The 23,234-nt window shown below is 40.5% G+C and overlaps 1 protein-coding gene across 3 annotated transcripts in view; it reads right to left on the reverse strand.

The window, feature by feature from the left end:
• Positions 1–482: 482 nt before the first annotated feature.
• The window catches only part of PPP6R2 (protein phosphatase 6 regulatory subunit 2), a 4,227,669-nt gene continuing 4,204,917 nt past the window's right edge, over positions 483–23,234 (reverse strand). For all 3 annotated transcript variants that reach the window (XM_044088566.1, XM_044088567.1, XM_044088565.1), the window contains one exon: positions 483–2,163. In XM_044088566.1, coding sequence (XP_043944501.1) covers positions 2,112–2,163 — 52 coding nt within the window. In that variant the 3' untranslated portion in view covers positions 483–2,111. The remainder of the gene's footprint in view (positions 2,164–23,234) is intronic.

Below are 23,234 nucleotides of genomic sequence, written 5' to 3' on the forward strand. Positions count from 1 at the left end.
AAACTGAAAAAAAAAACAAAGTTTAAACCCTTGAAACAGCAGAAAAATAAAAATGAGAGAAGACCATCACTGCCCATTTAACAGGGTGCTCCTCTAATGGTATTAACAATGAAGGACTGCCAAGGAAAAATCAACAGACCCAAAGGGAAATGCTGAAGAATTCTGAATAAAGAGGACTACACAATGAACAACCTGCAGACAGCCCTGAAGATCAGATATTTTACAGCATGGTAAACTTTCACTGATTCCTTACACAAGCATCATTACTTAAATTTAAAGCAAGGCAGTTTAAACTAAGCACCCACAACCATTTGCAAGAGAAAGATAAGCACATCTCAACAAAAGAGGATTCCCATGTCCATAACTGCTGTGGTATTTTCCACTATGTTAACTGAATAAATAAAAGATGATACCGCTATCTGCATCTGGAAGGAAACAAAACTTTTCTTGATAAACAACCACTGCATTTCAAAACACAGTGATTCATTAAAAACAATATTTATGGTACCAGGATGCAACACGGACAACAATGATAATGGAAACTGCTGGGGGCATTGTACAATGTTATGCAGTCTTTTCAACTCACAAACATCTAGTACAGAAAAAGTTAAAGCAAAGATTTCAGGTCTGTACAAGTCCCATCTTCACATAATTCACTGCACACTGTACCAACAAGGCCAGCTTGGTCAGTACTGCTTTGGGGAATGCAACCCTATGCCAGTACAGAGAACTATCCACATACAAAACCAGTCTTGCCTCCCTTCCAAACTCAAATGATTAGTAGTGCAGGTAAAAGCTTGCCCAAACAGTTAAAATGAATAGAGAGATACATAATTTAAATGAATATCAGGATCTAGCACACAGAAAAAATATTTGCTCCTACATTTCAATGAATGTTACATTTCTTGATGGCAAAAGCATGGAATTGGCATAGAGTTCCCAGATAATTTCAATTTAACAACTTCTTTCCAAAGTCTGTATGGTCCTGAAAGTGTTTCTGCAACTCACAATAATGATTTTTGTCACCATGCTAGCTGTTATCTTCACTGCAGCACCTGTACTGACAAAGTACTCATGTTGGCTACAGTAAGCGTAACAGAAGCCATGCAAACAAAACAGCCTTGTGATATTCAGATAGTTAATGACATCATACAGCAATTCTGGCCTTCACAAAATCAGATGCGATGATGGGCCTCACAGAGTCAAGGAAAATCCTACAGCCTGAGCTGCAGAAATGTTCCAATAATGAAGTTTCAGGTCAGCAATTAAAAGTATAAGAATAAGTAGGAAGATCTAATCAGTTCTAGCAGGGCCAGTGTGTGTAATACCAGCAATAACATATAATTTGACGTTCTGGTACTAATGAAGACAAGTCGTAAAATATGAAAACAGCCATGAGCACGCACACACACTCTGTCCTCTCTCTATACTGAAATGGGCTAAGAGATTTAACTGTCAGTTAATCAACTTGGGAGTAAGCAGCTATTCTGATTAACTAACAAGTGACTCCTTACTGCAGGCTTACTTGGCAGCACAAATCCAGTAACTGGCTGTTCTGCCAAAACAAATATTACAGCAGGACAGCACTGATCACACAAAACAGTTAATGCAAGTTCATCCGCTTGCAGCTATTATATAACCAGACCACCCCACCCAACAATAAGGCTTATTGCTATCAGAAGCGGTGCAAGTGCTAGGACACACAGACATCCACTGGATACCACAGTATGACAGGGCTTCTTGCTACCCAATGTCCAGGGTTCCATCATTGGGCTTGTTACCATCCAGGTAAATGAATACTGCAGGGCATCATGTGGAAGATACTAAGACAATGACTGGCCAGAGACAAACGTTGAATCCTCTCTAGATGAAGGAGAAATGGCCAATCCTGAGAGATGGATGTCCAATGCTACATTAGAGACAATACAATCCATTTTTACACATTTGCTAAAAAATAGTTTTCGGATCACATTTTGTGTCTATATGAACTGGTCCAAGTTCCAGTTTCCATGTGAATGCTGCACTTATAAAAACACTAATTGCATCACAAAGTTAGCTTTAATTTGCTTCAACTGGCCAAACTGTAGAGAACCAAAAACCACAGGTCATCATCAAGCTGGGCCGTTTAATGTTGCTTCACTGGACAGTATCACCTCTTCTTGACTGGAAAAAAAAGAAAAAAGATTATAAAACACATTTATACCTTCAGAGTCAAATATCTAGAAACAACAGACTGAATTTAAGTGGAATAGGATGGTAACTGAAATTCCTGTAAATAAAAGTGCAACCAGACTGCCTAATCTCTTTCAAAAGCAACTCTGCAAGTTAACACAGTACTGAGGCTCCCGAATATAACTAAAGACTGTCTTTTTTTTCTCTTTGCCTTTGTATCCACATAAGCTATAATGAGTTGCTCCATGTGTCCAAAAACTGACAGGCCAACCTGATGCTAACCACTTCAGATGGGTATTGCCCAGAATTATGTTATACTACAAATTCTATGGGGTACTTAAGGTCTGCAGGAAGTCAAAACCAGCAGCCAAAAGTCACAATACTTTTTAATCCCATTTAGGAAGGGGCACAAAACAAACACTAATACTTGCATGCATATGTCCCTGAAATGCATACAAAAAGTGGTGAGCACAAAAAAATTCAACATCTACCAAGAAGTCGCTCTTGTGCCATAAATCAATGCAATTCTCTGCAAAAGAAAAATAAGTCAGCTATTACAGGCACTATTTTTTTTTCATTCCACAGCTGTCCTCCTTGTTAACTAAAGTCTGTTTACAAATCCTGGTAATGGTGCAGAAATAAATCCAGCTAAAGTCCCCAGTGGTTTGGCCAGCAAAGCTCACCTTTACACTGCAGTAACAGTGCAGACCTTCATTTCATCAAGCTTAAAGACTTGAAACAAAAATGATAGCAACTTTTCTAGTTACAACCTTTTAAAAACTTAAATGCCTCTCTTTGCATGAAACTAATTTTTAAATGTTTAACCACTATCTATTACTACAAAATAACACATTTACATCCATAACCTATTATTGTGATTAGCACATCTGTCACTTTCAATAAGTCATTATACATTTATAGCTTTTTGGATTCAATCTAACATTACTTAATATAAAATGTGTTTTATGGTTTAAAAACTCATTCTGTCTACTTTTGATACTTAAATATATAAGCAGTGCTTCCTTAACAATATCCTCATTTCCAGCATTCCTTAGTACTGCATCTTCTGCTTAAAACGATTTTGAACACACAATGGATTAAAAAGAATAGTTGTGTAAGAACTTACCATAACCTTAGATGTCCTTCTCTTGCATGTTGCAGTATTCATAACTGTAGGGAGGTTGCTGCCTGCAGCACTGGACATCCGGCCAGTATACCAAAGTCTTAGGAGCAGGGGTACGTGTGACATTTGAAGTCAGAGCCATAAACAGACACTGGCTATAAAAGTGACGTCTGCACGTACTCACTTCAGAATGGACTGCCACATACTGTAATACCCCTGGTAAGCAAGGAAGTGGAAAAGGGGGAAGCTTTTCAGACCCACATGTGAGACCAGGCTAGAGGGTGCCTCATGGAGGCATGTACCTGCTGCTGAGGTTTTATTGATAGAGGGAGAGAGAGATTTCCCATCTGGTAGACCAACAGGTAAAGAGGAGGTAGGAGGGTGGGAATGAATATCGCAACATGGAAGAGAAGGACATCTAAGGTTATGGTAAGTTCTTAAACTATTCTATGTCCTTCTATTCTCATGTTGCAGTACTCATAACTGTAGGGAGAGTACCAAAGCTTTTAGGTATGAGCCTGGGAGGAAGGTTGAGGTTCCTGGTCTATAAGCCCATGTAGGATAGATCTAGCAAATCCAGTTCTGGCTCGAGAAACCAAATCTAGTTTATACTGCCTGGTAAATGTACGGACTGATAACCAGATAGCCACTTCTAGGATATAAGCATAGTCTACCCCCCCCTGAAGAAAGCCGCTAAAGAAGCAGCTGCCTTGGTGGAATGAGCTCTCACATTTTCAGTTAGAACTTTCCCATGAAGGGAGTAACATGCAGAGATAGGCTTTGAAATCCACGAAGAAATAGTCTGTTTTGAGACTGCCTTCCACAAGGCCCTTGGGTGAAAGGAGACAAACAGCTGGTCAGACATTCTAATGGGTTTGGTTTTGTCCAGGTAATACCTAAGTTGTCTGTGGACATCTAAGGAATGTAGAGTTCCTTCAGAGGAATTTTGAGGTTGAGGGAATTAAACAGGAAGGTTAATGGTCTGATTCAAGGATAGCTCATTAACTACCTTAGGCATGAAGGAAGGGTTAAGTCCTGAGGGAGACCCTGCCTTTATGAAAGATAAGGTAAGGAGGGATGGCCATCAGGACTTGAATTTCTGATGCCCTCCTGGTAGATGTGAGGGCCACCAGCAGTACTGTTTTCCAGGTACATAGCTTTAGGGATGCTGAATGAGCCTGTTCAAATGGAGGTAAGGTGAGTTTTTCAAGGAATAAAATTAAGTCCCATGTAGGAGGAACTGGCTCACGAGGGGATCTGATGTGAAGGACCCCTTTCAAAAAGAACTTAACCTCTAACCTGGATGTCAAAGGAGGTACCAAAGAAAGACAAGTGGAAATGGCAGTCAACTGGACCTTACCAGAAGAGTATGCCAGTCTTGAATGTAGAAGCTCACACAAGTAAGAAAGGACCATGGGTACAGGAATGAGTAAAGGGTCCTGGTTTTCCTTTCGACATCACCTGGAGAATCTTTTCCATTTTGCCACATAATTTCTCCTGGTACTAGGTTTCCTGGCCTCCTGCAGGACATTAAGTACGTCCTCAGAGTACAGCTGTCTGAAGGGGATCAGAACCCTATCACCTATAAAGTGAGTCTGAGATTGGTCACCTGAGGGTGTATTAGGGAATGCCTTTATTGTGTGAGTAGATCGAAATGGTCAGGAACCTGCGGTGATTGAGTTTGGCTAAAAGGTGAAGAAGGGGAAACCAATGCTCTCTTGGCCAAAAGGGAGTCACCAGTAGGATTTTTGGTTTGCCCCTATGGATCTTCAAAAGGAGCTTCTGAATCAGTGTGAAGGGGGAAGGCATAAAGATACATCCCCTTCGTGAGAGGGTGCAGAGATTCTGCTGAGAGTATCTGCCATTGCATTCTCTGCTGAGGTAATGTACAATGCTTGCAGGTGGATACGGAATGTTGATGCAAGGGACCAAATCTGTATGGCCCGGTTGCAAAGAGGGTAAGACCTTGTCCCCCCTACTTGTTTATGTACCACAAGACAGTCATATTGTCTATGACTATTTTCAAGCTGCCTGGTAGGAGGACTTATTGAAAGATCTGTAAAGCTAGGTAAAGGGCCCTCATCTCTTTGATATTGATGTGGTCCCTTTGCCTGAGTGGAGACACTTTCCCTGAACTTTGCTTAGTTTGTGGTGGTGTTGTAGAACTGCCCCCAACCCAGGTCTGAAGCATCTGTGAAGATTTGCTGTAAGGGTGGTGGTATCTGCAAGAGCATGCCCTGGTTGAGACTGATGGCTGCAATCCACCATTCCAGTTCTTTTTTCAGGCATGGAAGAATAGGGAGAGAGATATCCAGAGGGTGAGAATGTTGGTTTCAATGAGTCTTCAGTACTCACTGGAACTTTCTCATATGCAGCCATGCCAGAGGGAGCATGGGTATCAAGGATGCCATGTGGCCCAGGGCTCTGAGGAATTCTCTGGCTGATAATGGTTGAAGAGTAAGAAGATTTTGAGGTAATGGGTGAGGTCTTTTGTCTTCTGACAGGGAATGAAAGCTGCCATCTCGTTGTAAAAAGCAAGGTGAAGCCGATGCCAATAAGGAGATGAAACAGACTCCAAAACAAAACTTCCAGGTATTAACCAACTCCAAATAGCCACAAGAAAAACTCTGTAACGAACTTTGTAACGAACACTGCTTTATTGTTGACCTAGGTTTCGTCCTTACGAACTTCTTCAGAATACATTCTATCATTCTACCTCACTCTTTTATACATTGTTGATTATTCAATAATCATTCAATTAATAACCTAATTTCCCGCCATAAATTCTTAAAAAGGAAATGGCATTGTTTTAAAAAAATCATCTTGTTTAAATACAAAACATATTCATGCATCTCTACCTCATGTATACCTTTACTAAATTAATTATACATTAATATACTTAAAAATTACTTATAAGGTATCCAAATGATCTATTTGTAAGTTTTATACAGGTACTTGTTCTTACAAATACATATAAGGAACCATTATTAATGATGAATTTATCTAATATACATTAATAATATTTTGTACTCATGCAATCATGAATATACTCGATTGGGACCTATTTGTTGTTAAATGTTCCTGTATGAATATTTTGTGTACCATTATATCTATGTATAAAATATGATAAAAGAGTATACTACTAGTGTACATGATTACTATCAATTGACTTAACCATATTCTGATGGGATATATGGTATATATATTGCTTATTTGATACAATTAATGTGTGTATGTTATTTTATACATATAGTATGCAACCTATTAGTTACTAAATCAATTATGTTAATATATTTCCATAAATTGTTCCAATAAATTGATCATATTATATTATTACTAATGTATTTAATAGAATTAATCATAATATAATGTATATAGTTGATATTATATATCATTTATTATATATTCTATTCAATTTTAATAATGGCATGATGGTCATGTATTCATTTATACCCGGAGGTATACATGAATTAAGTAATATTTGCCATTTTAGTTCTTCCATATCCAAGTGATACATGGTTATCCTTCCTTGTAAATCCTGTTTTATTTGATTTACAACCATAAATTTAAATTTATGATCATTGTATTCCATAATATGTCTTGCTAAAGCATTACTATTTTTCTGATGCTGAATATCTAATAAATGCTCTCTAATTCGTTCTCTAAATTTTCTCTTCGTTTTTCCCACGTAAAAGGCCTTACATTGTTGACACAAAGCTATATATACTAAATTGATTGTATAACAATTATAATGCCCATGTTTTTTTATATTACATTCATTGATCCTAATATTAGTACCGGTTTCATGAATATAACTACATGTACTACATGTCCCACATCTGAAATTTCCTTCTCTTACACTTGTATATTTTTCAGTATTTCTTTTGTTTTCTAATATATTTTTGAAGGAAGGACTCTTCTTGTATACGAATTTTATTATTCCATTAAATATTTGTCTCCCAATTTTATCATTAACAAAGAATCCCAGTTTCTCTTAATAATGTGTTCTATATCTTTGGAACAATCATCAAATTTAATAATGTATAGTGGGATGTTGTTATAAGATTGTTGATCCATTATATCTTCATTATTAATTGATATTGCACCAGTTTTTAAAATTGCCGTATATGTTCCATTTTTTCTTTTATTACTTCATTAAATATTTGAACACAAAATTGTTCTGGATATCCCCTATTCATGAATAATTGCATGATGTATTTCATTTCTTCTAAGAAATCTACTTCTTCGCTGACCATCCTGGCTGCCCTGACCATCTGCCCCTTAACTATGGCTTTTTTCTGATGGCCAGGGTGCCAGCTATCAAAATGCAAATACGCATTTGAAAAAGTAGGTTTTCTATGTATTTTTGTTTTCAAAATATTTGTTTTTTTGTCATGTGTTATATCTACATCCAGATAGTTAATATTATTTTCTTGGACATTATAAGTAAATTTCAAAAATTTTACTGTATTATTGATATATTGTAAAAATTTTTCCAATATGTTTGTATTTTTATCTAGATTCCATATGATAAAAATATCATCCAAATATCTGGTATACATTATAAGATGTTCACGAAACTCTGTTGTAAATAAATAGTTTTGTTCCCAATAACTCATTATTAAATTTGCATACATGGGGGCGCAAGGTGCCCCCATGGCTACCCCACTGATTTGTTGAAAATAACTACCTTCAAAAAATATGTAGTTATTATTAAGTACTATTTCCATTAAATTTATTAATATATTAATTTGATCTTGTTCATATAGTTTTGTCAAAAAAAGTTGTTCTTCCAGCCATAATAGGCCTACATCATGGGGTATTGTAGTAAATAAATTTACTACATCTATTGTAATGAAGACATATTCTTTTTTCATAGTTATTTTATTAAGTCTACTCAAGAAATCCCATGAGTCTTTAGTTATATAACTGAAAGATTTCATACTTTCCTTAAAGAAATGATCCAAATATTTACTTATATTACATGTGACACTTCTATTTCCATCTACTATAGGCCTAAAATCCAAATTGTCAAGGCCTTTGTGTATTTTTGGTATTCCGAAGATACCACTGATTACTGGATGTTCATTTCTCAGAAAATCATATTCTTTTTCAGTGATACCCCCTTGGTATAACATGTCTTCTAACATTGTTTCAATTCTTTTATATGCTATATGTACTTGATTTCTACTTATTTCTACATATGTATTGCTCATTAACATGTTAGTCATGTATAGGCTGTAATCATTATAATCCAATATAACTATACCATTACCTTTATCAGGCCTCATGATTCTTAATTTTGGATCATTTTGTATATCTTTAAGAAGCTGTTTTTCAGTTGTTGTAATGTTAGCATGTTTGTTATATTTGTATTTCTTATAAAATTTTCTCATATCATATTCACTTCTCCTTTCAAAATACATGATTTCATCATTCATGGGTGGATTGAATAGACTTGGTTTCGTGAACATCTTATTTACCCCAGTTTGACATTCAGTGTTGTTATTAAAGTATACCTTTAAATTTAATTTTCTGGAAAATAACTTTAAATCTAATATAGATTGTACCATATTGCCTTTAATACATGGGACATAATTGAGTCCTTTTGAAAATAAGTCAGCATGTTCTGCTGTTATATCCCTGGAAGAATAATTATATATTTTATAATCTTTCTTTGTATTCATTATAACACTTGGATTACTTAAAAAATGCTCATTATATTCTGTTGTTAAATTCATATTCGAACATACTGCTATATCTACATCATGTAGTTGCATACTATTGTCACTCTGAATAATATAATTGTCTGGATTTTGATTTATATAAAAGTTAACTAAGTAATTTTGATCATCTAGACATTCTGTTACATACACATCTCCATTTTTATCTCTTCCATTATACCCATCATTGCTTATCCCATCTTCATTGTACTGATATGTACTTAATTCTAATAGTATATTGTCATGCTCATTGTCATTTTGTTCTTGAAGCAATTGAGTATTTAAACAACAGTCATTATCATAATCTTGTATACTACTATTATCATATATCACATTCATATCAGGTACATAAACATCAGAAGAAGACGTTGTAATAATGCAGTTGTCCTGTATACAGGCAGACTTATCTTTAAAGTTTATGCGGGACTTACTCACGGTATGGTGATGGTGTTCCAAACATACCATTGGAGAAAGTACATGAGCTTCTTGGATAAAAACCGTTGCTGTCTGTACTCCCGCTTTTTCACCAGTAATACAATTTACATTCTCCGTTTTTTGCCCGCAGTAAGTCCCAAAAAAGTCTGTTTGGGTCTAGTGCCTGTTTTTTGGAATTCTTGCTGGTTGTTCACTTCATTATGATTCCTTAAACGATCCGACCATCTTCCGCCTTCTTCCGTGCTTTCCTCGCCTTCTGTACGGATGTTGTCGTCATCACCCTCAAACGGCGGATTGACGTCATCGATAATGGCCAAATGTTGTTTTATTTGACCGTTGTTATGGTTGCTACTATCTGGATTCCCCGATTTAGGATATGCTTGGTGTTTTGCATATTTTTGAAGGTCCCGTTGGATTTTATTGCATTTCTTCCGGAAAATATTATCACAGCATGTAGTTACATCTGTTATAATGAATGTATACTGTTCGTAAACATGTTCAAATAAAAGATCTTTAGATATATTACCATTGAGTTCTTCTAGCTGAGTAAACAATTCTGAAATGTGAATGTCATTGTATTTAACTATAATTTCCATCAGTCGAGTGCCGCAGTTATCAAATAAAGCATGTAAATCATTGAGCATGTTCTTGTTATTTGCACAGCCGTTTGGATACCTCCAGAGCCGTAAACCTTTGGGAATAATTCCCAATTCGATGTTCCGCAATAGATAACTGTTTTCTAATTGTAGACGTTTTAATTTAAACAGTTTTTTCTCAAATATTTTGAGCATATCTTGCATAGGTTGTGTATTGTGTATGGTTTCCACTGTAGTAGTTTGTTTAGTAGAACCATTTAAAAAATTATACTTATTATTTTTCCAGCTGCTTACATCTTTAACCATTTGTTCTTTATCACCACGTTCAAAATTACCTTGAGTGTTAGAATTAGGTGGCGTTGGTTGTGTCAATGGGAACCCCAAACTGTTCCCTGTTTGCGTGGAATTCACCGTATCTCTAGTAAGCAATTGCTGTATAAGAACCGAATGTTCTTGTAATGTTTCATGAATATGCTGTAACATACCCCCGACATCTACCGGACCACTCTCGCTCGCCATAAACCAGGAACCAAAACTAAACTGCAACTTGTTGTAAAAAGCAAGGTGAGGCCGATGCCAATAAGGAGATGAAACAGACTCCAAAACAAAACTTCCAGGTATTAACCAACTCCAAATAGCCACAAGAAAAACTCTGTAACGAACTTTGTAACGAACACTGCTTTATTGTTGACCTAGGTTTCGTCCTTACGAACTTCTTCAGAATACATTCTATCATTCTACCTCACTCTTTTATACATTGTTGATTATTCAATAATCATTCAATTAATAACCTAATTTCCCGCCATAAATTCTTAAAAAGGAAATGGCATTGTTTTAAAAAAATCATCTTGTTTAAATACAAAACATATTCATGCATCTCTACCTCATGTATACCTTTACTAAATTAATTATACATTAATATACTTAAAAATTACTTATAAGGTATCCAAATGATCTATTTGTAAGTTTTATACAGGTACTTGTTCTTACAAATACATATAAGGAACCATTATTAATGATGAATTTATCTAATATACATTAATAATATTTTGTACTCATGCAATCTCATGAAACCAGGTGTGGCCAGTTTGGTGCAATCAGAATCATCCTTGGTCTGTCTTGTTTGATCTTTAGTAGTACTTTGGAGAGCAGAGACAGAGGAGAAAAGGCATAAACTGATAGGTTTTTTCAGCTGAAGGACAGAGCATCCACTTTCCAAGCTTGTTTGTGGGAAGTCCTTGTGCAAAATTTGACCAACTGGTAATTCTGGGGGGGGAGACAAACAGATATATATCTGGGCTCCCCCATTTGCTTGTCAACATGTTGAAAATCCTTGGTTCCAGTTTCCACTCGTGTGGGACTATGAGGTTTCTGCTTAGTCCGTCTGCCAGTGTATTTAATTTTCCTGCCAGGAACTGAGCTTGTAGATGCACTTTTTGTAGCTCAAGGCTGTGTTCCACAATGCCATGGCTAGTCTGTAGAGGGGGTAAGAATGTGTACCCCCCCTGCTTGTCTAAGTACCACATAACAGTGGTGTTGTCCGTCTTTACCAATAACTGTCCTGGAAGAATGTGGTCCTTGAAGGCTGTCAGAGCATTCTGTACAGCTAACATTTCTTTTTGATTGATATGCAGGTGCATTTGACTTGGGTTCCATTTGCCCTGAATGCACTTCCCTGCCAGGTGAGCCCCCCCATGCATAGTCTGATGCGTTGGTTGTTAGGGTTGGGGTGGCAGGGGGTTGTGTGAATGGTAGTTCCTTGTTTTGGTGGTAGGCCTCTGCCCAGAAACTCTAGGCATAGGCAAGGTATGATAGGAATCATTGCTTCTACATCCTGAGAATGTTGACACCATAGGCTTTTTAGATACCATTGTAGTTTCCTCATATGCAGTCTTGCATATGGAATTAGAAGAATGCAGGAGGCCATGAACCCCAAGGCTTGTAGTATTTGCTTTGCAGATAGCAGGGTTTTTGTGGCCACTTGTTTGAAGTAGGTTGTCAAATGAATTTGTTTCTCTGGCGTGAGGAAAGCCATCTGGGAAGTTGTATTCAAGCTTGCTCCCAGGAATATAATTTGTTGACATGGTACCAGGTGTGATTTCTTTTCATTTATGGTGCATCTCAGACAAGTTAACACTCTTTGTACAAAGGCCAGATGATTCAAAAGTATGTTCTGGCTTCCTGCCTGAATTAGACAATCGTCCGGATATGGGTACATTTGACTATTTCTTTGCCCGCAGAATGCAATGACTGGAGTAAGGCAGTTTGTGAATACCCTAGGCGCAGTAGATAAGCCAAAGGGCAGTGCAGAGAACTGACAGTGCTTGTAGCCTGCTTTGAAGCATAGGTATCTTCTGCAAGATTCCCTGACTGGGATGTGCAGGTATGCTTCCTTTAAATCTAGTGTTGCTGACCAGGCATCTTTGCCTAGCATAGAAAGCAACTGGTGAAGAGTCAGTATCTTGAATTCTGGAATCACCAAAAAGGTGTTTAGAGTAGACAGGTCCTGGATAGGACACCTTGAATTGTCTTTTCTGGGTACCAGGAAAGTCTCGAGTAGAAACCTTTTCCCCTTTCCTCTTCTGGTACCAAATGAATAGCCCCTATGCTTAAGAGAGAAAGTGCTTACTTTTGGGCCTCTGCCCACTAATTTGGGGGTAGATCTGGTCACCCGCTTGGTGCTGGCAACGTGTGGAAGTGAAATCTGTATACTTGGGACATTATATTTAAAACCCATTTGTCCTGGGTAATGAGTTCCCAGTTCTTTGCATGAAGAGCAATCTTTCCCCCCAAGGGGGCGGTCAGTTGAGAAGTGCTTGGAAGTTTTAAAAGGAAGTCACTGAGACAGTTTACCATAGAGGGAGTTTTATTACTTCCAGATGTGGAAGTGGAGGCCCCCCACTGCTTAGTCCTGTGCGTACCCTGGGACTGAAGCCTGGGTGCACTGCTGGATTTGGGTTTGGACTGAGAAGGTCTGGAAGAGGCAGGAAAGGTCCAATTCTTGGAAGGTCAATGCCTACTAAACCTTGGAGGTTGTACTTGCATAGATTTAGCTTTTTCCTCCATCTTTTTAAGAACTTCTTCTGCCTTGTTGCCAAACAGGTGGTCCTAATTTAAGGGAGCAGCCAGTAATTTTGCTTTAACATGATCTGACAAGGATTGCTCCTTAAGTCAAGCATGCCTTCTAAGTACAGACCCAGTTAGAGCAGCCCTGAGGTATGCCTCTAGTGAATCAAAACCACATTGCAAAGTATGTTTTCCAACTTGTTCAGCTGAATGCAGTAAATCCTGTAAATCCTTATTTTCAACACAATCAGGAATCAACATCATTTTCTGTTTAAGCAATCCAATAATATGCTGCTGATACTTTAACATATGAAACTGGCAGTTTAAGGCCCTAATGGCCAAAGCTGCAGAAGTGTATACCTTCTTACCCCATCTATCCAGCGCCCTGGAGTCTCTATCAGAGGGGGAAGGATTTTTGGCAGTAGTAGCTTTAATGCCCTTGGGTCTCTGAGAAATGGTCTCAGGATCCGCAGTAGGATTTTTGAAAAGGAACTTGTGAGAGTCAGGGATCCTGTAATATCTATCAGGTTTTCTGGGAGCAGGAGGTAAAGAGTCAGGGGCCAAGCTAGATTCCGAAAAGGCATCATCAACAATGTCTAGTACAGGAGGTATGGCTAAAGGCCTACGCTGGGGCAGGAGTAAGAAATCCCTAAGCCTCTTTTTAGAATCAGAGAAATCCTGACTTTCCCAATGAAAATGCTCCCTGAGGGTTTGCAAAGTTTCACCAAAAGAGAAATCCTCTGGGAGGGAAGCAGAGGGAATAGAGTCCACAGCATCAGAATCCTCACAGGTAGATAAGGGCAAATCCTGATCATCAGAGGAAACAGAACATTCAGAATTCTGGTCAGAAGTATCATAAGCAAACTCAGTCCTAGGACTCTTAGAGGGGGAAGGTTGGCTTCCCCTAATTAAAGTAATAAGGTCTTCAGCCATTCTTATCATTTGTTTTTTAGGCATAGGGGCCTGACCATGCAGTCTGGGCATCAATTTTCTAGGCATGGTTCGAGTTTTAGGCCTTGATGAAGAAGATGGCGTCAGTTTAATATGCAAGTCAGTAGGCCTTTATACACCCTCAGAAGCCAGTGCCTGCACAGCGGCTCCAGACCCATCCAAGGTAGAGACATCTGCAGGTTCCACAGTTGAAACACCTCGTGGCACAACAGACTCCGAATGAGTCTCTGTAGAGGCCTGTGAATCTGAAGTAGCGGCTATCAGGGATTGCGAAAGCACCTCACTGAGTACCGGTGAACTGGCGACTGGCTTAGGAGAAGCGTCATCAGTAGCTTTGGACCTAGGCGGCCTGTCTCTTGTCTTTATCTTTGTGTTTTTTTGGAATGTAGGTAGTCGGATGGCTTACCGAAGGCATATCAGGATAATTGAACCGAGCACCAAAATATTTAGAGGCGAAAATATACCAACGATGGATAGTTTGTGGTTTAAATAAGGCACAAAACCAACAGCAAGGCACGTCGTGGTCAGGGCCTAGGCAAAGAATGCAGTACGAATGAAACGCTTTCTGAGGTATTTGCTTTCCACAAGAAATGCAATTATTTACTTTTACTGACATCGGTTTAGAGCAAGAAAAAGTTTCCACAAAGGGGTACTTAGCTTTTAGTTGAAGACTTCGGTTCTGAAACTCAAAAACAAAAATTTCAGGAGTCGGCCAACTGGCACTTGCGAACTGCTTCTGCTTCAGGCACTGCAGGCAAGAAAGACTGATGTAATGGCATCGGCTGCATGTTTTATACCCCTGACAACCTGACGTCACGGAAAAAGCGACAGCAACTGACGCAGGACCCGAGACTTTGTTAATCAGGCTGACTGAGGGCTACTGCAACCAGATAACCCAAATGTGATGACTGCAACAGTGAAACATGAAGAACATCAGTATGTTCTCACTGCACCCTAAGACCATTATTTCTTTGTTGATGTGGAAGAGCATTATTCACAAGCAATTATTTGTTATTTTTAAAAACAGCAGATTTGCAAAAATCAAAATGTCTCACTTTCAAAGTAATATGCTTGTGCGGCCAATATCACTCTACTATACTAATAAATACAGGTCAGACAAGCTCCTTATTTATGTGCTGTTCTCCATTACAGCAAATCAGCTCAATGTCATATCTCATGTCTTCACTATCAACTATTGTTTTACATATACAGCAAAGAGACACAAAACAGCAAAAATGTCATGTCTCACATTTACATTGATCAAATAAAATATGCATGTTGACTTAAGGCATCTATTTTACTCATGCTATCCAACAGTACTTGGTAATGATTAAGCTAACAAGAATCACAAGTAGGACAAAAACGTCTTGAGAGACAATAACCAAAGTAACTTGAAAAAAAGTCTCCTAGAATCAAGATGCAAACAAAGTACAGTTTTGTACACTTACCATAAATGTAGATGTTCAAGTGTATTCACTGTTGCAGTCATCACACTTGGGTTATCTGCCTGCAGGTAGCCCTCAGTCAGCCTGAATACCAGAGTCTTGGGATTTCTGCGTCGCATGCTGTCGCTTCTTCCATGATGTCAGGTCATTAGGGGTATAAAACAGGCAGGCGACGCCATTACATCAGTTTTTCTTGCCCCAGATGTCAGGAACCCCCCAAATAGGAAGCTAGTATATGGTATGGAACACCACCAATAAAAAGTAAATACCACTGCCATAAAAAAATGGCCATATAGAGGATAGGTAGAAAGAATAGAGAAAAAGAGGGGGCTGGAGAGAGGGAAACCAGGACTGCAACAGTGGATACACTCAAACATCTACATTTATGGTAAATGTACACAACTGTACTATGTTCTTCGTGTTTCACTGTTGCAGTCATCACACTTGGGTTGATTCCCAAAGCTGAGAAAGGATGGAGGCAGTCAAGAGGAGTTAGGGCTGGCTAGCAGGCCCTGTAAGACTGCTGTAGCAAATCCTGCTCTGGATTTAGAAAAAAATAGGTAAGTGGTAGTGCTTGGTGAAGGTGTGAACAGAACTCCAGGTTGCAGCTTCCAAAATGTCCCTGGTAGGGATTCCCCTGAGAAATGCTGTAGAGGTGGAAGTAGCCCTAGTGGAATGTGTTCTCATCCCCTGTGGGGTAGGATTTTCATGGTGCTTGTAGCAGAAATGGATGCAATGTGCTATCCATTTGGAAATGGCTTGCTTTGAAATGGCCAAGCCCTCTGCCCCTGTAGCAAAGCTGACTAGCAGCTGATCAGATTTTCTGAAAAGTTTAGTCCTGTCAAGGTAGAACCTGTGCTGTCTGTGCACGTCGAAGGAGTGCAGGATCCTTTCCCCTTTATTCTGAGGATTAGGGAAGAAGGTTGGCAAATGGATGGCTTGGTTTAGAGCCACACTGGAGACCTCCTTAGGCATAAAGGATGGGTTAGTCCTGAAGGAAACCCTGTCAACATGGAAAATAATGAAGGGTTTCACAGCCATTAGTGCCTGCAACTCAAACACTCTTCTAGCTGAGGTTATGGCTAAAAGCAAGGCTGTTTTCCAAGAAAGGAATGTTAACTCTGCTGAAGCAACAGGTTCAAAAGGGGGAAGTGTGAGCTTTTCCAGTACAAAGTTAAGGTCCCAGGCAGGGGTGAGTGCTCTCCTAGGGGGACTTAAGTTGTTAGCCCCTCTCAGGAATTGTTTGATCAGAGGGTGAGAGAACAGAGGTGGCTCAGTATTATAATGAGCTGAGATGGCAGAGGCATGAATCTTAATGGAGGAAAAGGATAGGCCTCTGTGGAGTAGCTCTGCTAGGTAATCAAGGATTTGAAGTATGGAGGGCACAGCTGTGTCCTTTCCTTGAGACTGATTCCAAGAACAATATCTTTTCCACTTTTCAGCAAGGATTTCCTAGTACTAGGCCTTCTGGCCTCAAGAATGACGTCCAGCACCTGTTTGCTGAGGGTTGCTGGTGGAGTATTCAGGGGATAAGCCAGGCTGCAAGGCTTAGGGTTTGCAGCTGTGGATGCAAAATCTGTGCCTCCTGCTTAGACAGCAGGGAAGGTATCTGATAAAGGTGCCAGGGTGGCACTGTTGTCAGACTGCGTAAGAGTGAGTACCATTGCTGGCGTGGCCAGTCTGGGGCAATAAGAATTGCCCTTGAGCTGTCCTGTCTGATCTTGAGTAGTACCTTTGAGAGGAGAGGCAGAGGTGGAAAGGCATAAATTGAGAGGTTTTCCCATTTGAAGGATAAGGTATCCACCCTCCAGGCCCTGCTGTGAGGGTTCCTGGTGCAAAATTTGCTCGACTGGTGGTTCTCAGGGGAGGCAAAGAGGTCCACCTCTGGTGTCCCTCACCTCTGGATTAGAAGGTTGAAGGTGTTGGGCTCCAATTTCCACTCGTGTGGGTCTAAAAGATTTCTGCTTAAGTCGTCTGCCAGTGAATTCTGTTTGCCTGCTAGGAACTGAGCTTGTAGATGCACTTGGTTGCTCAAGGATGAGTTCCACAGGGCCATGGCTAACCTGCAAAGCAGGTAAGAATGGATTCCCCCCTGCTTGTTTATGTACCACATAACTGTGGTGGTGTCTGTTTTTATCAGCAGCTGTCCTGGAAGAATTAGGTATTTGAAGGCTGTCACAGTATACTGTACAGCTAACATCTCTTTTTGATTGATGTGCAGGAGGATTTGTCCTGGGCTCCATTTGCCCTGAATGCATTTGCCTGCCATGCGAGCCCCCCATGCACAGTCTGATGCATCTGTAGTCAGGATTTGGATGGCGGGGGATTGAGTGAAAGGCAGTCCTTTGCTGCGGTTGCATGCTTCTGCCACCAAAGGAACTCTGCCCTTAGAAAAGGAATGATAGGAATGACTGTTTCCAGGTCCTGAGAATGTTGGCACCAGAGACTTTTTAACTACCACTGAAGTTTCCTCATATGCAGTCTTGCATATGGAATTAGCAGAATGCATGAGGCCATGAAACCTAAGACTTGCAGTATTTTCCTTGCAGATAGCTGGGTTTTGGTGGCCATTTGTATGAAGTAATTGTTCAAACAGACCTGTTTTTTTTTTCTGGAGTGAGAAATGCTTTCTGGGAAGTTGTGTTCAAGCTTGCTCCCAGGAATACAATTTTTTCACTGGGCACCAATTGTGATTTATTTTAGTTGATGGTGTACCCCAATGAAGATAGGAGTCTTTTTACAAATGCCAGGTGCTGAAATAGCAATTCCTGACTGTCCGCCTGAATCAGGCAATAGTCCATGTATGGGGAAATTTGGATATTTCTCTGCCTGCAGTATGCAATGGCTGGAGCCAAGTACTTTGTGAATACTCTGGGCGCAGTACATAAGTCAAAGGGAAGTGCATAGAGCCTGCCCTGAAGCGTAGATATTTCCTGCAAGACACCCTTATGGGGATGTCCAGATAAGCTTCTTTTAAGTCTAGGGTGACTAACCAGGCATCCTTGGCTAGCACATAGGGAGACTCTGTTGCAGGGTAAGCATTTTGAATTTTAGGACTACCAGAAACGTGGTGAGAAATGACAGATCCAGAATAGGGCACCAAGAGCCCTCTCTGCTGGGCACCAGGAACAGTCTGGAGTAGAAACCCTGTCCCCTTTGTTTTAGTGGAACAGGTTGAATGGTCTTGATATTGAGCAGGGAAAGTACTTGCTTTTGAGCCTCTGCCCACTAATTTGGAGGAAGGTCTGGAAACCTGCTTGGGGTTGGCAGTGAATGGAAGTAGAATCTGGACGCCTGGGATACATCAGTCCTGAGTAATGTATATCCAGTTTTTGGCATGAAGGGCAAGTTTTCCTCCTAAGGGCGCAAGTAGTTAGGCAGGGCTGGGAAGGATAATTGAAAAGCCATTGTGAACTTTTTCCATAAGGGGGTGGCTTACCTCCCCCTGTTTTTGAGGTGGGAACACTCCATTGTTTAGATCTCTGCATACCCTGAGACTGTAGTCTTGGTGGTCTGGTTTCCCTGTTTTTGGGCTGTGAAGGCCTGGAAGGGGCTGGAAAGGACCAGTTTTTAGAAGGCCAATGCCTACTGAATCTAGGTGGCTTTTTAAGAACCTCTTCTGCTCTGGTGCCAAACAAACGGTCCTGATTTAAAGGAGCGTCTAGTAATTTTGATTTGACATGGTCTGGCAAGGTTTGTTCCTTCAGCCAAGCATGCCTTCTCAGTACAGACCGAGTGACTGCAGCCCTGCAAGATGCTTCTAGGGCATCAAAGCCACACTGCAAAGTATGCTTACTAACTTGGTTTGCAGAATGCATTAACTCTTGTAAATCTTTAGTTTCTGCACAATCTGGAAATAACACAATTGTTTTTGTTTAATTAGTTCCATAATATGCTGCTGGGACTTCAGCATGTGAAACTGGCAATTCACTGCCCAGATGGCAACAGTTGCAGAGGTATATACCTTCTTACCCCATCTGTCTGAAGCTCTGGAATCCCTGTCTGAAAAAGTAGGCTTTTTGGCTGTAGTAGCCTTAATACCTTTAGGTCCCTGGGAAATGGTCTCTGGATCCGCAGTAGGATTCTTAAAGAGAAATTTGTGAGAATCAGGTACTCTGTAGTACCTTTCAGGTTTTCTAGGGGCTGGTGGTAAAGTGTCTGCAGTAAAACTGGATTCCATGAAGACATCATCTACATCATCCGAGACAGGGGGTATAGCTAGAGGCCTGTGCTGAGGCAACTCTAAAAATTCTCTGAGTCTCTTTTTGGACTGAGGATAGTCCTGGCATTCCCAGTGGAAATGGTCTCAAAGTATGCAAGATTTCCCCAAAAGAAAAATCCTCTGGAGGGGAGGCAGAGGGAATGGATTCCTCTGCATCTGAATCCTCAAAGGTTGATAAGGGTATGTCCTGGTAATCAGAAGGGTCAGAGTCATCGAACTCCTGGTCTGTAGAATCAGAAAGAAACTCAATCCTTTGTCTCTTAGCAGGGGAAGGCTGGCTTCCCCTAATTAGGTTGATAAGGTCTTCAGCCATTCTAAGCATTTGTTTTAGTGGCATGGGAGCTTGAGCATGCGCTTTGGTCGTTGGTTTTCTAGGCGTAGTGTGCACCCTGGGCCTGAGAAACTCGGTAGTTTTAGCTGAAAATGAAGTTGTCAGTTTAATGCAAAGATCTGCAGGTCAGAATACACCCTCAGAAGCCGGTGCCTGCACAACGGCTCTGGACCCATCCAAGGTAGAAACATCCGCAGGTTCCATAATCGAAGAAGCATCTCACGGCATACTGGACTCCAAATGGGTTTCAACAGAGGTCTGCAAATCTGTAGAAGCGGGCATCTGAGGCTGCAAAAGCGCCTCACTGAGTACCGGCGGACTGGTGACTAGCTTAACGGAAGCGTCATTGGCAGTTTTGGACCTATGCAGTCTGTTTCTGTCTTTACCTTTTTACGCTTTTTCGGAAGATCGGTAGTCAGATGGCTTATCGAAGCCATTTCAGAATACAGAGAACAAGAGCGAAAGAATTTAGCAACAAAAATAGCCTGACGACGGATGGGTCGTGCGTTAAACAAGGCACAAAACCGACAGCGAGGGACATCATGGTCTGGGCCTAAACAGGTGACGCAGTAAGAATGAAAATCTCTGTGAGGTATTTGCTTTCCACAGGCAAGACACTTGTTAACTTTTTCTGACATCGGTTAGAGCAAGAAAAAAGAATCCCCAACGGGGTACTTAGCTTTAGAAGACTTCAGGTTTGAAACTCGAAAAATGAACATTTCAGGTAGCAGCCGACCGGCACTTGCAAACTGCTTCTGCTTCAGGCTCCTTCTCGGCAAGAAAGACTGATGTAATGGCATCGGCTGCCTGTTTTATACCTCTGATGACCTGACATCATGGAAGAAGCGACAGCATCTGACACAGAAATCCCAAGACTCTGGCATTTGGGCCGACTGAGGGCTACCTGCAGGCAGATAACCCAAGTGTGATGGCTGCAACAATGAAACACGAAGAAAATCAGTGTTTAATAAAGGTACAAAATAAATGATAATTGTCCATGACGCACAAATCTGCAATCCTGAAACAAAGACTGAAAGCATTATTCCTAGCGGTTTGCCTTTGACTCACTGGCCACGGGCTAGTTGGAAGATCAACCATTAAAAAAGGTGCGGTTAGCAAACTATATGAACAGGGATGAAAAGTATAATGCTTGATTAGTCACAGCAAGGCCATCTTTAACAAAATTAAAGAAGTTAGAAAAAGGTGCATCTTCAAAGCTGGCCAGTGATGCAAAGGAATAAAGTCTTGACTATGGCCCCAGTGATCAGAGTTCGACTAACATCTCAGCAGCTTGATAGAGTTTGGGAAGCAAAGCCAACTGTGGGTCATAGCAGCCCTTTGGAGGAAGGGGGCTAGATCTTGTTATGGAAAGTCAAGTCTCACATTTATTCTTCACAAAATGCTTATTAAGTTGCAGTTTCTTCACAAATGAGTCAAATAAAATGTTTACTATATGTTTATGTAAAAGCAAAATGAAAAAACTGAAGCATGATTATGCAAGATATAGTTTCACATAAGCAGCGTTATATTTCAAGTGTCTTACAATTGTATTCTCTCTGTAGACAGTTAAAGGCAAAGTAAGTGCTGAAGGAGTTAAGGCAGTGGTCACCACACCTTTATTGCACCAAGGACCGGTTTCATGTAAGACAATTTTCCACAGACTGACCATTGCACGCATAAAAATAAAGCAAAATAAAGTACATAATAAATATAACTGACCATAACCCTGAATCAATGGGAGCCCTGAGCTTGTTTCTCTGCAGACAATGACAGCCAAAGTGTGTTTTTTATGTCCAGTCTACTCCTTAATTTAATTTTGGTTGCTGTCACTGCAGAAAATCCCATTTCACAAAGAGAGGATGCTGGAAATGGAAGCAGGGTTTTGTTTTAACAGCAATATTTAAAATCTGTCTCTATTATTTGTGGGTCTGTCCAGATTTACTGTGCACGAGGTTGAGAGATATGGTTGACAGGTACACAAACTTAATGCAAACCTTATTTTGAATCTAGCAACTTTCTAAGCTTATAAAGTACAGTTGTGTACACCTACCATAAATATAGATGTTCGAGTGTATTCACTGTTGCAGTCATCACCTGTGAGCAATCCCCCCTATCTTAGAGGTGGTTGATGATGTCTTCCATTCTGGTAGCCCTCAGCCAGCCAGAATACCATAGTCAATGTTTTTCTGTGTCGGCAGCTGTCACTTGCTGGCTAACGTCAGGACGTCAGTGCTACAAAGGAAGGCAGCTGATGCCATTACATCAGTTTTTCTTGCCCTAACTAGTCAGAGGCCCAAGTAGATATAGTAAAGTGGTCCTGGTGGCTAAAAGCCACCATTAGAAACTTATGTCTCCCTAAAGAAAGAAGACATAAGGGGAAGGAGGGTGGGAAATCAGGACTGCAACAGTGAATACACTCGAACATCTACATTTAGGGTAGGTGTACACAACTGTACTATGTTCTTCACGTTTCACTGTTGCAATCATCACCTGTGGGAGGATTCCCAAAGCTGAGGAGAGGGGTGGTAGGATTAGTAACAAACCTAGGAATGGGTCCGCATGCCCTGGAGAACTGCAGAGGCAAACCCTGCCCTAGCCTTAGAAAACAGAGGTAGGTGGTAATGCTTGGCAAAGGTATGGACAGAAGTCCAGGTGGCAGCTTCCAGGATGTCCCTGGTGGGAACTCGTCTGAGGAATGCTGTGGAAGTGGAGGCTGCCCTAGTGGAATGGGTTTGAATAGACTTGAGTGGGGGGGTTCCATGCAAACTGTAGCAGAAATGGACACAGTGTGATATCCATTTTGAAATGGTTTGTTTGGAAATGGGCTTCCCCTCTGCCCCTGGGGCAAAGCTGACAAGTAGTTGGTCTGTTTTCCTGAAGGGATTAGTACGGTCCAGATAGTATCTGAGTTGTCTGTGCATGTCCAGTGAGTGCAGAATTCCCCCCCCCCTTATTTTGAGGGTTAGGAACGAAGGTGGGACGATGTATGGCCTGGTTGAGAGTTACATTAGATACCACCATGGGCATAAAGGAGGGATTAGTCCTCAGGAAGACCCTGTCTGCATGGAAGATGATGAAGGGCTCAATGGGCATCAGTGCCTGAATTTCTGAAACCCTTCTGGCTGAGGTGACAGCTAGGAGAAAAGCAGTCTTCCAGGAAAGGTATCTTA

Source organism: Protopterus annectens, chromosome 11.part0 (genome assembly GCF_019279795.1).
Source record: "Protopterus annectens isolate FY-2018-M chromosome 11.part0, PAN1.0, whole genome shotgun sequence".
NCBI classification, from domain to species: Eukaryota; Metazoa; Chordata; order Ceratodontiformes; family Protopteridae; genus Protopterus; species Protopterus annectens.